Here is a 15,436-nt window from a genome sequence, read left to right as displayed (position 1 = left end):
AGTCCCTGGTAATTGTTATTACAAGGGCAAATACATCAGGTGTTTATCCTTACTATTTAAATCTCTACAAAGATAATCATGTAAATAGTAATAATCATATTGTATTGTGTACAGGTGATAACAGATGAATAAGTAAAATGTATAACATAAATGCCCAGGAGAGGGGACATCTTAAAAGATACTGTTTTAAGATTCTTGTAAGATTCTTGCTATACTATTTACTTGAAGATAGACTGATAAGTTAAACTTGTTTACTATAAACAGCAGAGCAACCACTAAAATAATAGAAAATAAATAACAGATGTTAGATTTAAATCCAGTCATATCAGTAATCAAATTAGTTATAAATGGTCTAAATGCTCTAGCTAAAAGGTTGAGATTGTCACATTAAATAAAAAAACAAAATTTAATTTCTTGCAAGAAGTTATGCTTTTTTAAAAAAAGATTTTATTCATTTATCTGCTAGAGAGATCACAAGTAGGCAGAGAGGCAGGCAGAGAGAGAGAGGGGGATGCAGGCTCCCTGCCAAGCAGAGAGCCTGATGCGAGGCTCGATCCCAGGACTCTGGGATCATGACCTGAGCAGAAGGCAGAGGCTTTAACCCACTGAGCCACCCAGGCACCCCAAGAAATTATGCTTTAACTATAAAGACACAAACACGTTAAAAGTAAAATGATAGAAAATGGTGTACCTTGCTGACATTAACCACTATAAACTAAAATGACAATGTTTGGGGCGCCTGGGTGGCTCAGTGGGTTAAAGCCTCTGCCTTCTGCTCAGGTCATGATCCCAGGGTCCTGGTATCGAGCCCCAAATCTGGCTCTCTGCTCAGCAGGGAGCCTGCTTTCTCCCCTCTCTCTCTCTGTCTGCCTCTGCCTACTTGTGATCTCTGTCAAATAAATAAATAAAATAAAATAAAACTAAAATGACAATGTTAATATCAAAGTTTATTTCAGAGTAGAGAATACTGCCAAAGATAAAAAAGGTAATTTCATCATGAAAATGTTTCAGACATTTTTACATGAAGCAAAAAATGATAGAAATGTAAGGAGAGGGGCGCCTGGGTGGCTCAGAGGGTTAAGCCACTGCCTTTGGCTTAGGTCATGATCTCAGGGTCCTGGGATCGAGTACCACATTGGGCTCTCTGCTCAGCAGGGAGCCTGCTTCCCCTCTCTCTCTGCCTGCCTCTCTGCCTACTTGTGATCTCTCTCTGTGTCAAATAAATAAATCTTTTTTAAAAAGTTTTAAAAAAGGAAATATAAGGAGAAATGAATAAACCTAAATTTATTTATGGATGGGGTTCTAATACTCCCGTCTATGAGTAAAGAACACATAGTAGGAAATCAGCAAGTGAACAGTAGACGTTAACACTCTCAACCAGCTGGACCTAACTGACATATATAGAGCACCCTCAGCAACAGTAGAATGTACATTCTTACCAAGTGCACACAGAATATTTGCCAAGTTAGACCATATTCTGGACCATAAAGTAAGTTTTGATAAATTTAAAAGGATATAAGTAATAAAAAGTATTTTCTTGGGTTACACTGAATATAAATTAAAAATTAATAGCAAAAAGTTACTTGGAAAAATTAAAAATAGAGCTACCCTATGACCCTGCATTTGCACTGCTGGGTATTTCCCCAAAGATACAGATGTAGTGAAAAGAAGGGCTATGTGCACCCCAATATTCATAGCAGCAATGTCCATAATCACCAAACTGTGGAAAGAGCCAAGATGCCCTTCAGCGGACGAATGGATAAAGAAGATATGCTCCATATATACAATGGAATATTACTCATCCCTCAGAAAGGATGAATACCCAACTTCTGTATGAACATGGACGGGACTGGAGGAGATTATGGTGAGTAAAATAAGCCAAGCAGAGAGAGTCAATTATCATATGTTTCACTTACTTGTGGAGCATAAGGAGTAACATGGAGGACATTAGGAGAAGGAAAGGAAAAGTGAGTTGGGGAAATCGGAGGGGGAGACGAACCATGAGAGACTGTGGACAACAAACTGTGTCCACAGTTTGTTGAGAAACAAACTGTGGGTTTTAGAGGGGAAAGGGTGGGGGATGGGTGAGCCTGGTGGTGGGTATTAAAGAGGACATGTATTGCATGGAGCACTGGGTATAGTACATAAACAATGAATCTTGGAACACTGAAAAAATAAAAAAAAATTTTTTAAGTTATCTGGAAAATAATACCTCCAAATATTTGGAAACTAAGTAACACATTAATAAATACCCCTTGGGTATGGAGAAATAAAAAGGGACATTAGAAAATATTTTCAACTAAATGGAAATGAAAATTTCAAAATTGTGGATTGCTGCTAAGCAGTCCTTACAATGAACTTACAGCACTAAATACTGATACCAAAAAGAATTTCATCTAGTGACCTCAGCTTCCATTTTAAATAATGAGGGGAGAAAAGGGGCACGTTAACCCGAAAGTAAGCAAGGAAAGGAAATAATAAAGATCAGAGCATAAACCAATAATAGAAGAAACAGAAAAATATAGAGAAAATCATTGAGGCCAAAAGCTGATTCTTTGCAATCTTTGCATTCTTTGCGATGATAAAACTCTAGCCAGATTAATCAATAATAAAAGAGAGAAAACAGATTACTAATGTCAGAATTGGAAGGGGTAACATCACTATTCATTGCACAAATATTTAAAGACTAATAAAGGAATATAATGAAGAAATTTATGCCTTTAAATTTGACAACTTCATTGAAATGGATAATTTTCATGAATAACGCAGATTACCAAAGTTCTGAATAACACTTGCTGTTACAGAAATTGAATTCATAGCTAAGAAATTTCCCATAAAGAAAATTTCAGGCCTGGATGACTTCACTAGTGAATTTTTGCAAACGCTTAAGGAAAAGGTAATGCAAGTTCTACACAGACTCTTCCGGAAAGTTTAAGGGAAGGGAATACATTCCAGCTTATTCTATAAGGCAAGTATTAGTCTGATACCAAAATCAGGTAAAGATACTGCAAAAAAAGAACCACAAGGCAATATCTCACATGAATATACTTGTAAAAATTCTAAGGAAAATTCTAGGAAATTGATTCTAGCAATATGTAATCATGACCAGGTGGAACTTAATTCCAAGAATGCTAGGTTGATTAAACATTCAAAAGTCAATCAGTGTTTTACCATATGAACACACTAATGAAGAAAAAGTGTGATCATTTCAGTAGATGCAAAAAAGCATTGACAAAATCCAATGTCCATTACTAATAAAAACTCTCAACAAACAAGAAATGGAAGGAAAGGCATTTGGGTGCCTGGGTGGCTCAGTTATTAAGCATCTGCCTTTGGCTCAGGTCATGATCCCAGGGTCCTAGGAACCAGCCCTGCCTCAGGCTCCCTGCTCAGCAGGAAGCCTCCTTGTCCCTCACCCACTCCCCCTGCTTGTGTTCCCTCTCTTGCTATGTCTTTCTCTGTCAAATAAATAAATAAAATTTAAAAAAGAAAGAAAGAAAGAAATAGAAGGGCGTTTCCTAAATCTTAAGCCCTAAAAGGCAGCTATGTAAATCTTAAAGCTATCATACTTAATAGTAAAAGTTTAAATGCTTTTCCCTTAATGTCAGGAACAAGACAAGAATGTCTGTTCTTGCCATTTCCATTCAACTTTGTACTACCAATGTGACCAGGCCAAAAAAAAAAAAAGTGGGGGTGGGGGGGAGGAAGGGAGGCTTTTAGTGAGGGAAGAAGGAAAAGGATTCAGATTGAAAGATTAGAGCAACCACCAAAGAAAATATGTGGGTGACAAATAAGTACATGAATTGATGGTTAACATTTTTTCATTATGGAAATACAAAGTAAAATGATAATGAGATATCTCTATCCATTTATTTAAATGTCTCTGACAAAAAGGACTCACCAAACTTAATAGTGGCAAGGATGGGGAGTAAATGGAACTTTCATAAGCTACTGGTGAAAACATAAAATGATTCAATTACTTTATAATATAGTTTGGCAAAAAACGTCAACAAACTACTCAGCCAAAAAAAAATCACTAAATTAGGAATTGAATAATACATGTTTAACTTGGAAAAAAACGTTTTTATATCTCAGTACTATGGTTAAAAGTAACTCAATAGAAGACAAAATGGAATAGAAGCTCTCATTTACAATAGCAGCAATATATGTATATTTTCCATACAAAGATTCATACATGGGTGTTCATAGATGCATTTGTAATAATCAAAAACTGGAAACATACCAAATGTTTAGCAACATGAACTCAGCAATAAAAATAAATGAATTATTGATTAATTCAACAACATGGATAAATATCAGAATAGTTATGCAGACTGATAATTTCTATAAAAATTCTATAGCTAACATCATACTTAATGGTGAGAAATGAGAAGCTTTCCTGCTAAGATCAGGAACAAGGCAAGGATATTTCCTCTCACCACTCCTTTACAATATCATAGTGGAAGTTTTGGATACTGTAATAAGACAGGAAAATTAAAGATAAACAGATTGGGAGGGAAAAAAGAAAACTCTCTTTGTTTTCAGATGACATAATTGTCTCTGTAGCAAACTTGAATTGACAAAAAACTCTCTTAGAACTAATAAGCAGTTATAGCAAATTTGTAAGATACAAGGTTAATATATAAAAGTCAATTACTTTCCTTTATAGTGTAATGAACAAGTGGAATTTGCAATTAAAAACACAATTCCACTTAGCACTCCAAAAATGAAATACTTAGATATTTATCTAACAGAATATATACAATATTTGTATGACGAAAACTACAAAACTCTGGTAAATGAAATTAAAAAACTTAAAAAAAAAAAAAAGGAACAATAGTGATGTTCAAGAATAGGAAGGCTTGGTGTACCTGGGTGGCTCAGTTGGTTAAGCATCCGACTCTTGATTTTGCTCGTGTCATAAACTCAGGGTCATGTGATTGAGCCCAACATTAGGCTACGGCTAATCTGCTTGAGATTCTCTCTCTCCACCTGCCCATCCTCCTGCTTGCATGTGCTCTCTCTCTCAAATAAATAAAATCTTTTTTTTAAAAAAAGGATAGGTGTTAGTTTTATTACCAAAATGACAGTTCTTCCCAATGTGATCTATAGATTCAGTCCAAGCCTAATCAAAATTACAGCCAGTTATTTTGTGGAAAAAAACTGATTCTAAAGTTTATATAGCGAGACAAGATCTAGAATAGCCAACATAATATTGAAGGAGAACAGAGTTGGAGGATTGATTCTACCCAACTTAAAGGCTCGCTATAAAGAAACAGGAGTCAAGACAGTGTAGTATTTGCAAAAGAGCCAGATGGATCAGTGGAACAGAATAGAGAGCCAAGAAATAGTCCCTCAAAAGTAAAGGCAACTGATCTTTGACAAAGGAGCAAAGGCAGTACAATGGAGCTAAGATAGTTTTTCTTCCCAATGGATAGTGCTTAAACAATAGCCACACACATGAAAAAAAGGAATCTAGACAGAAACCTTACACCCTTCACAAAAATTAATTCAAAGCAGACCACAGACTAAATGTATAACTTAAAACTATAAACTCCTAGAAGATAACATAGGAGAAAAACAAGATGACCTTGGGTGTGGTGATGACTGTTTAAATATAACACCAAAAGCATGATCCATGAAGGAAATAATGGAGAAGCTGGACTTCATTAAGATTAAAAACTTCTGCTCTGGGAATGACACTGACAGAAGAATAAGGAGACAAGCCACAGACTGGGAGAATATATTCGCAAAAGGCATATCTGATAAAGGAATGTTATCCAAAATTTACAAAGAACACTTAAAAGTCTCAAAAATAAGAAAGAAGACAACTTGATTTAAAAAATGGGCCAAAGATGTCAATAAACACCTGGCCAAAGAAGACATACAGATGACAAAAAAGCATGTGAAAAGATGTCCCACATCGTGTAACATCAGAGAAATAGGAATTAACAGTAGTGAGATACAACAACACACTAATTAGAATGGCCAAAGTCCAGAAGAGTGACATAACCAAAAGCTGATGAGGATGTAGAATGAAAGAAGCTCTCATTCATTGCTGGGGGGAGTGCAAAGTTATATAGCCATATTCTAGGATAGTTTGTTGATTTCTTACAAAACTGAACATACTCTTTCTATACAATCTAGCAATCATATTCCTTGGTATTTACCCAAAGGATTTTAAAACTTACATCTGCACAAAAACCTGTGCATAGAAGTTTATTGCACTTCTGTTCATAACTGCCAAAACTTGGAAGCAAAAAAGAAGCCGTTCAGTGGCTAAATGAAAAAACTGTGGTGTAGCCAATAAATGGGACATAATGCAGCTGTAAAAGGAAATGAGCTATTGAACCATGAACAGACACGGAGGAAATTTAACTTGCATATACTGAGGGGAAGAAGCCAGTCTGAAAAGGCTGCATACTATATGATTCCAATTATATGACATCCTGGAAAAGGCAATACTATGGGAGACCCTAAAAAGCAGTGGTTGAGTGGGTGAGGGATGAATAGGCAGAGCACAGAGAATTTTTAAGGCAGTTAAACTATTTTGTATGATCCTATAATCATGAATACCTGTCATTATACATTTGATCAAAACCACAAAATGTACACTGAGAGAGAACCCTAGTGTAAAATGTGGACTTTGGGTAATTATTGTGTGTCAAGATAGGTTCATCAGTTGTAACAAATGTACTGCTGTGGTGAGAGGTGTTGGTAATAGAGGAGACTGCACATGTGTTTGGGGCAGGGTGTATATGGGAGATCTCTTCACCTTCTGGTCAGTTTTCTTCTGAACCTAAAACTGCTATAAAAAACAAGATTCTTAGAAAAAAGAAATGAATTATTGATATATCCAACAATATGGGTGAATATCAGATTATGCTGAGTGAAAGGAGCTAGGCACACACAAAAAGAGTTTATTCTTTGTGACTCCACTTAGAACTGGAAAATGCAGCCAATCAAATCTACAGTGATAGAAGGTGATCAGTGGTGACCTAGGAGCAGGGGTCTGGGAAGGGCTAGACAGAGGGATTATAAAGGGACATGAGAAAACTTTGGGAGTGTGTCCGTGTTCATTATCTTTATTGTGGTAATGGCTCCTAGGGTGTTGTGCTGTGTATGGTGTCATGGATATATATATATATGTGTCAAGATTTAACAAAGGGTATAGTTTATGGTATGTCAACTTAACTTAAAATTGTTTTTAAATATGAATTGATTTGTAAGTTAATGGCAAAATAAGAAAACTTTTAACCCCCAATAGTGTGGTAAATATACAAACCAATACACTGAAATGCTCCATGAAGAGACACTGAGGATATGCAAGTTTTATAGGATGATTTCTAAGAAGAAAATGTTATGAATACCTGGAGAATTAGGATGTTGGAGAAGATAGGATGAGCAAGCATTTAAATCAGGACCATTTGAGACACTGCTGTGCTTTTCTTACTGGTGTCAGTCAATATTTGATGCCTCTGTGGAATGTAATTTTTTCCCCTTCATCTTACCTTCCAATGTTTCTTTTATACGAAACCCTTCCTAAGAATTAGGGAATAGTTCAAGGCAGTTGTCTTAGGCCCAGCTATAACCAATTTCAGTCCAAAGCATAAATTGTCAGGTTCCAGCTCAACATCCGTACAGAAAATGCCATTCACTCTTAGTCTTCCTAATCCTCATGGCTTGTTTTTCTCAGTCCTACACACCTCCAAGCAACGAGTTCAAGATCAGCATGAAATTGGAAGCGCAGGACCCCAGGAACACTACATCCACGTGTATTGCTACAGTGGTTGGATTGACAGGTGCCCGCCTCCGCCTTCGCCTTGATGGCAGTGACAACAAGAATGACTTCTGGCGGCTGGTTGACTCAGCTGAAATCCAGCCTATTGGGAACTGTGAGAAGAATGGGGGTATGCTGCAGCCCCCTCTGGGTGAGTAACTAGACCTAAGCTCTCCTTAGCCAATTAGTTCTTTCCAAAATTGTACATCCTATTATGGGAAAGCCTAGGGTCCCCTGCCTATTCCTTCTTTTCTGTATGGCTAAAAGAAAGGGCCCACCCAAAATGAAACGAGCTGTAAAATCTGGACAGATCCGCCTCTCCATTAACTTATAATATCCAGGCTTCTCTTAAGGTCTCTTTTTTCTAACTAGAAATCACACCTTTCATCCTTCTTTATCAGTTCTCATTTACCTGAAAGAGAGAATAGAAGGAGATCTTACCATTTAATCTGCCTCAAAAACCACAGAGCTTTTACCAAATCCTACAATGGTAACAAGAGGTGAAAGAAAATTTCCCAGTGGAAGTATGACTGTTAAAGGGATTCCTTCTTTCCTTTCTCCTAAATTCTCACTTGGTCCTTGTAATTTTCTCACTTTGAATGAATTTGCATTATTTTATTTAAACTAATAACCCCATTACATTTTTCTTCTCAAGATCAGACTTACCTTTTTTCTTCCCCCCTCGGTATACCTCGGTGATGTAGCCCATCTCATCAATAGCTGTTAGTCACTCCTGCAGTGAGTCTCAACAGAGAAGAGAGACAGGTTATGAGCTGTGGGCTGTGTTCCCCTCAGAAGATTATACTGAATTAACTGAGCATTACATAACAGGTATCATTTGCAAGAGATCCAAAAGTGGTTACTGAACATTATCCTCCAACTAAAAACTTTATTTGTAATCTAAAATTCCAAACATATACAAAAGTAGAAGGAATAGTGCAGTTGATGTCCATGTATTCTTCATCCTTGATAATTACCATCACATAGTCAGTCTTGTTTTATTTGTGATCCGCATGTACTCCCTGCCCCCTCCTGCCCAAATGCCCAAACATCATATCATTCTATCCTTAAATATTTAGTATCTATGTCTCATAGATAATATTTTTAAAACATAATCACAATAACATTATCACATATAAATTAATGATAATTCATTAATATCAACAAATATTTACTCAGTGTTTAAATTTTCCCTGTTGTCTGTTTCTTTCTCTCTCTCTCTTAGTTTCTTTGAATCAGGATCCAAATATCCACATATTGCAGTTGGTTAATATGTCCTTTAAGTCTCTTTTAACCTGGGGGTTCTCCTTCTCTCTTATTTTTGTCTTACAATTTATTTGTTGAAAAGCCTAAATAATTTGTCTTTAATATCCCCCACAATTAGATTTTGCCAATTGTATCTCTCTGGTATCATTTGATAGGTTTCTCTGTTTTCTCTCTCCTAGAAATTGGCAGCTAGGTCTAGAGGCTTGATTAGGTTCAGGTTCAGTTTTTTTTATAAGAATATCTCATAGATGATGGTGTTTACTTCTATTAGGAAGCATATATGGTCTCATTGTCTCTTATTTTATAACGTAGCAGCCATTACTGCTTGTGGCCTAGATCAAAGGTTGACAGATTTTCTTAAAGGATTAGACAGCAAAACTTTCAGGCTTATTGGCCGTACATTCTCAGTTACAACTTGTCAGCTTTGTCTTTGTAATACAAAAGCAGCCAGAGACAATACATAAACAAATGAGCAATGCTGTGTTCCAATAAAATCTTAAATCTATAAAAACAGATGACCAGCTTGCTGGCTATAATTTGCTGACCCCTTTTTTAGATCAATCAATTCATTATGATTGCAGAATGGGAAATTTTAATCTTATAAATAATTCTATCCACATAAATTAAATGGAATATGTCTATTAAAATAAAACTTCTATAATTATTTGGCTATTGTGAGGATATCACTCATGGAAGAAAGCTTAAATGCTTGATTCTTTTCTTTATTTATCAATTTACAAAATGATGAACTGGTTTACTACCATCCTCCAAAAATATTTAAGGATAGTTTTTTTGTTGTTGTTGTTACTTGTAGTTTACTATTGTAAACCCAAGAATTCATACATACTTGACATGTTTCATTCCATTGCACTAATTATCCTTATTGATTGCATTTGTTGGCTATATAGGAGCCATATCAATGGTCTCCTGATTCTTTAATGCTTGATAGCCCTATTGGACTTTTGAAATTTCAAAATATTCCAGGTTTATCTTATATATTATCTGCCCCAAATATGACTTCAGCTATTTCTTTTAGGTGCGTGGGTTCCTTTTAGTGGGAAATGATAGAGACTATAATCTGAGTGCTCAGAGCTGCTGCGTTGGTTGTTCTTTCTATGTCTTTTTGGCAGAGATAGGAACTGCCTTACTATTATTATTAAAGATAAAATTGTTAGTTGTTATTGATACGTCCTACTAAAATTCAGGACAAATGGTGTTTTTATTTACTTTATCTTTGCTATCTTAAATCTGTATCTCCTTTGTACTAGAACAAAACCCTCGTTCTCCACATCACTAACAAAATAACTCATTTGTTCTATTGTATAGACACATACAGTAGTCTCAGAATAACAATAACACTTTACCACCATCCTCATTACTGACAGTGTTTGAGTTACTTACATCTCTTTTTTTCTTACCCTGAAGTGAGGGATAGTCAATAATATGATATAAGGTTGTTTGTGTTAGTTTCTCTCTGGGTTGCAGTGCCACCAACTTGATATAAACTTAGGTTCATTTGTTGTCTTTTTAAAGATTTATTTATTTATTTATTTATTTGAGAGAGAGGGAGAGAGAGAGAGAATGTACATGAATGGGGGGAGGGGCAAAGGGAGAGGGAGAGAATCCTCAAGCAGACTCCCTGCTGAGCACGGAGCCCAGTATGGGGCTCAATCCCAGGACCCTGAGATCACAGCCTGAGCCAAAATCAGCAGTCAGATGCTCAATTGACAGCCACACAGGCACCCCTGTATTTTTTTTTTTAGAGATTGCTTTTTAGAATTGTTCCTTTTAAAATATATATCTGATACAAATCATTCTTAAAGTAAAATCTATAGAGCAAAGTATATGCAGAGAAATCCCCTTCACCTTATTGCTTTCTTCTGCCATAGGTGCTGCTTTCTTTTAACTTTATAGTTTGCACTTCATTTTTTAAAAATACAAATATGTTTGTGTGTGTATGTGTGTCTGTGTCTGTGTATGTAAATATATACATATGTATTCCCCACTTTATTATATAAATGACAGCATATTATGCATAGTTGTCTTAACCTTGCTTTTTTCCATTTAATGAAAGATCCTAAAGTTGATTTCTTAGTAGTGCAGAGATATTTCTCATTCCTTTTTATAGCTGCATTAAACTGTGTAGTTCTCAACCTGCTTTATGAGTCACTATTTAGAATCATCTTGATAGGCTATTAAAAAGCACAGTTGACCCTTGAACAACCCAGGTTTGCACTGCATAGCTCCATCGTACACAGATTTATTTCGGTAAGTATAGTACACTATTATAAATGTATTTTCCCTTCCTTGTTTTCTTAATAACATTTCTTTGTTTTTTTAAAGATTTTTAAATATTTTTTTGATAGTGAGAGCACAAGTAGACAGAGCAACAGACAGAGGGGCAGGCAGAGGGAGAGGAGAGGCAGACTCCACGCTGAGCAGAGAGCCCAATGTGGAGCTTGATCCCAGGACCCTGGGATCATGACCTAAGTCAAAGGCAGATGCTTAACTGACTGAGCCACCCAGGCACCCCTTAATAACATTTTATTTTCTCTAGCCTATTTTAAGAATACTCTATATAATACATAAAACATACAAAATATGTGTTAATCAGGTCTTTACATTATTGTTAAGGTTTCAGGTCAACAGTAGGTTTTTAGTAGTTAAGTTTTGAGGGAGTCAAAAGTTACACACGATTTTTTGAGTGCATGCGGTGGTAGGGGGTTGTACCCCTTCTGCATCATTCAGGGCTCAACTATATAAAGTTCCAAGGATAATGGTGACAATTTAAATCACAGTCTTTCAATAAATTCTCTAGAAATGTGTGGATCAAAAAGGAAACCAAACCAATTTAAACATTACTAGGAGTCAAGAATACCACAGATTTCAATCACATATTGTCTACATGTTCAGGTATAAAGATCTGAAATCGTTAGAGCTAGTACGTGACCCCCTGACCCAAACCAGAATGAATAGTTTTATGTAGGTAGAAATGGCATTTAGAAAGGTGAGGGCAGTGGGGGCCTAACATAGTCAAAATCACCTCCAGGAAAAGAGAATTCAATTTAGAGTGGGAAATACTGAGAACAGAGCTAAGATCTACTTGATTAGAACATTGGCTACTGGGGAATCCAAAGGAAGAGAGTGAATTCAAAGTGTGAGGGACTAGAGATAGCACTCTTGAGAAGATAACTACCTTTGAGGGAGGACAGACATATGTTGAAGGAAAAGAAGGAAGCAGGGGTGTTGTAATTCAGAATTATACAGAAACAGAAGAGAATCAGTCAAAAGACAGACCAGTCTTCCCATTCCATCCCAACAGTCTCATCTACTAAAGAAACTGTGTTTCACTATGTCAACAGAAATTCATAACCCAAGATTCCTGCCAAAACAGAACCTCCTGTATTTTTTGGTCCAGGAAAATATAAGATATTTCACATGATTAAGAAATAGCAGTCAGTATCTACAAAAAGTTTCTATATGATGAAAAACCAAAGATGAGGATAAAACTATTTTAACTACTGAAAATTCTGCCAAAATCAGCGACTAACCAGAAGAAAACTATTACACAACAGCAAACTTGAATTAAACAAGTATTGACAGATATGAAAAAAAAACCTCTTTAATCATAAATTTTAAAAGTCAGACTAGAAATGCCGAAGACGGGAAAGTGTGAAAATAGAATTGTCCAAACTCAAGGAAAAAAATTGAAGAAAAACAAAATAATCGCAATTGCAGACTCAATTCCAGGGTGCCCAATGGATAATAGGCTTAACTGAAAATATAATAAGGGATATTGAGAAGAGAAATAAAACAGCCAAGAGAATAAAAGTAAATATTTGGAAAGGTTAAAAAGTATCAGAAAGGAACCATTAGATATAGAACATAATCAATAAAGATAGAATGTGTATATGTAAATGTATGTATGCATGTATAATTGGAGTCCCTGAAGAAGACGAACAAAATAATGAAACAGTTGATACTTAAAATTATAAGAAAGTTTTCCAAAAATTAAAGAAGACATGAACCTACATATTGAAGAGGGCTTTTTCCTGGAAAGATTGTTTCAGATTGGTTACACTAAGATGTATCTTAGTAAAACTATTACACTCTAAAGAAAAATCTCTCTAAGCCTTCAGAAATAAGAACGGGGTGTTTTATATCTATACAAGCTGTTTTTCAGGTATTGAACTTATACTGAAACTGTTTTCAGTGTGCAAGAACTCGGGAAGTACTATAACCCCAAGCCCTACCTGAGGAATCAGTTACAGAAAGAGCTTTATCCAAACAAGGAATGATCAGTGATCAAGCTAAGAAAAACACAGGTGGAAACAAGAGTAGAACAGTATGGTATCAGTATGGATCCCGTGAAGGGAACACACAGAGTAATTTGAACACAGAGAGTGTAATATAATTGTTAACTGTAACACAGGATTGGGATATTGAAGGGTTGGCTAATCAAAAAGGAAAGAGAACTTTAAAGAATATAAGAGCAGACTTAAGGAGAAGCCACTACACTGGAGCTGAGATAGAGACCCCAAGGAAAGACCTCCCCTCCCCCACCCTCAGGGCAGAGAAGTCGATCTAGTTGGAGGAGGCACAACTGTGGCTCAGTGGATGAGAGAAGTCACTGTGGTGCTACAGCAGTGGAACTTGCTAGAAATTTGCAAGAGGTACTTTTAGGGTACCTCTAAGGAAAGCAGTTCACGGAGAGCTGTCTCTCTGGAGTGCTACAAAACCATCTGTGGGAGGGTGGTGGCAGCGCTGACTACTGATACTGCTGGCTGTCAGGCCCTGCAGGATATGCGCAATGGAGAAGGTGAGCGTACTGCGGGAGCCCGCATGTGAACATGCTATAACCAGGAAGCAATATCCTTAGATGGGATCAAAGGATATCACCTGAAACTGATAAACCAAATAGTAGAAACCAAAATGAGGAAAAGGTAAATTAAGGACATTAGAAAATACGTTAGTATAAAGGTAACCACAAAAACCAAATTCCAAAATTTCCTGCATAACAAAGGAACAAAAAGATCAAGGAGCAGACCATACAGAGAAAGAAATGAACTAAATATGGAAAGCACCATAAATAAAACATAATGTGTGAGAGTTGAGACCAAATGTGTAATTTACATCAATAAATGTAAATGGTTTTAGCTCACCTATTGAAAAAAATTTTTTCAGATTGGTGCTCAAAGTCAAGCCCAGTAGAAGTGAAGGAGAAAGACCAAAAACAAAAGGATGGGCAAGGTTATACAAAGGAAAGTCAAACAATATAATAGCGGAGATTGCAGCTCTGGTATTAGACAAGGTAGAATTCAGACCAAGATGCATGAAACAAGAGAAGCCACTTTATAATGCTTAATGGTGACACAATTCACAATGAAAATATAATAGTTAAAAATATTTCAGAACCAGATCACATAGTATCTGTCTTCACAAAATAGAAATGATGGTAGATGCAAAGAGGTGGTAGAGAGACAAACACACTAATAGATTTAACACACCTCTCAAGGCAAGGGAGCCCAAGAGACAAAAAGTAAAGGTATTAAAGACTTTCTTTTCTGTAAGTTGTACCAAAACATCTACTTTCATTTATACCATTCCTCCAAATAAAGTAATTTGGTACCAAAAAAGATAAATAAATAGACTTTAATGAATAAGGCAGATCATATATGTGTATGCATGTGAAACTTTCTACCTGCTAAATGTCCTTCTACATTGAAATCTAAAACTCTAAACAACTCTTGCTTGAAAAGGGAAATATAAACTAAAATTGCAAAATTTCTAAAAAGTAATGATAATAAACATCACATATCAGAATTTTGAGATCAATTAAAGCAGTAATTGGAAGAAAACTAATAGCCTTAACTGCTTGACGTGAACAAAAATGAAAAGGGTAAAAATTAAGAATTTAAATTCCCAATTCAAAAGACTAGAAAAAAAGTCACAGTACAAAGAAGATAAAAAGGAAGAAGAAAAATAAAGATAAAACAGAAGCTAATGAGGTAGAAAGTAAAAAAGCAATAAATCAAAATACTGGTCTTTTGGGGGGAAAGTACACAAAATACACAAACCACTAGTTAGCCTATGAAAGAAAAAAAAAGGAATAAGTGCAGATATACAAACGTAGAGATGACAAAGGGAGGAAATAACTAGATGTAAGTAAAATAGAAAAGTGAGATGAAATAGGAAAATACTATTGTCAAAATTGACCCAAATAACATTGTTATATTTAAACAGATACATAGAAAACATATAAAAGATTTCAAAAAATTGTATTGTACCTATAGCAAAGCACTATGTGCAGGTTATTTAACGGGAATCCTGCAAAACCTCTAAGACCAGATTTTCTCCTTCTACTTAAGTTGTTATAAGTCAGTGATAGCC

The 15,436-nt window shown here is 35.7% G+C and overlaps 1 protein-coding gene across 9 annotated transcripts in view; it reads left to right on the top strand.

Moving 5' to 3' along the window:
- SCMH1 (Scm polycomb group protein homolog 1) overlaps positions 1–15,436 on the top strand; it is a 172,086-nt gene that overhangs the window by 62,736 nt on the left and 93,914 nt on the right. For 8 of the 9 annotated variants that reach the window (XM_059137834.1, XM_059137835.1, XM_059137833.1 and 5 more), the window contains one exon: positions 7,697–7,931. In XM_059137834.1, coding sequence (XP_058993817.1) covers positions 7,697–7,931 — 235 coding nt within the window. Of the gene's footprint in view, positions 1–7,696; positions 7,936–15,436 lie in introns of those variants that run through there. The other variant, XM_059137842.1, reaches the window with a different exon arrangement.

The sequence above is a fragment of the Mustela lutreola genome, chromosome 10, assembly GCF_030435805.1.
Source record: "Mustela lutreola isolate mMusLut2 chromosome 10, mMusLut2.pri, whole genome shotgun sequence".
Classification (NCBI taxonomy): domain Eukaryota; kingdom Metazoa; phylum Chordata; class Mammalia; order Carnivora; family Mustelidae; genus Mustela; species Mustela lutreola.
Note: the sequence above shows the minus strand (reverse complement) of the source record. Positions and strands in the feature narration are given on the sequence as shown.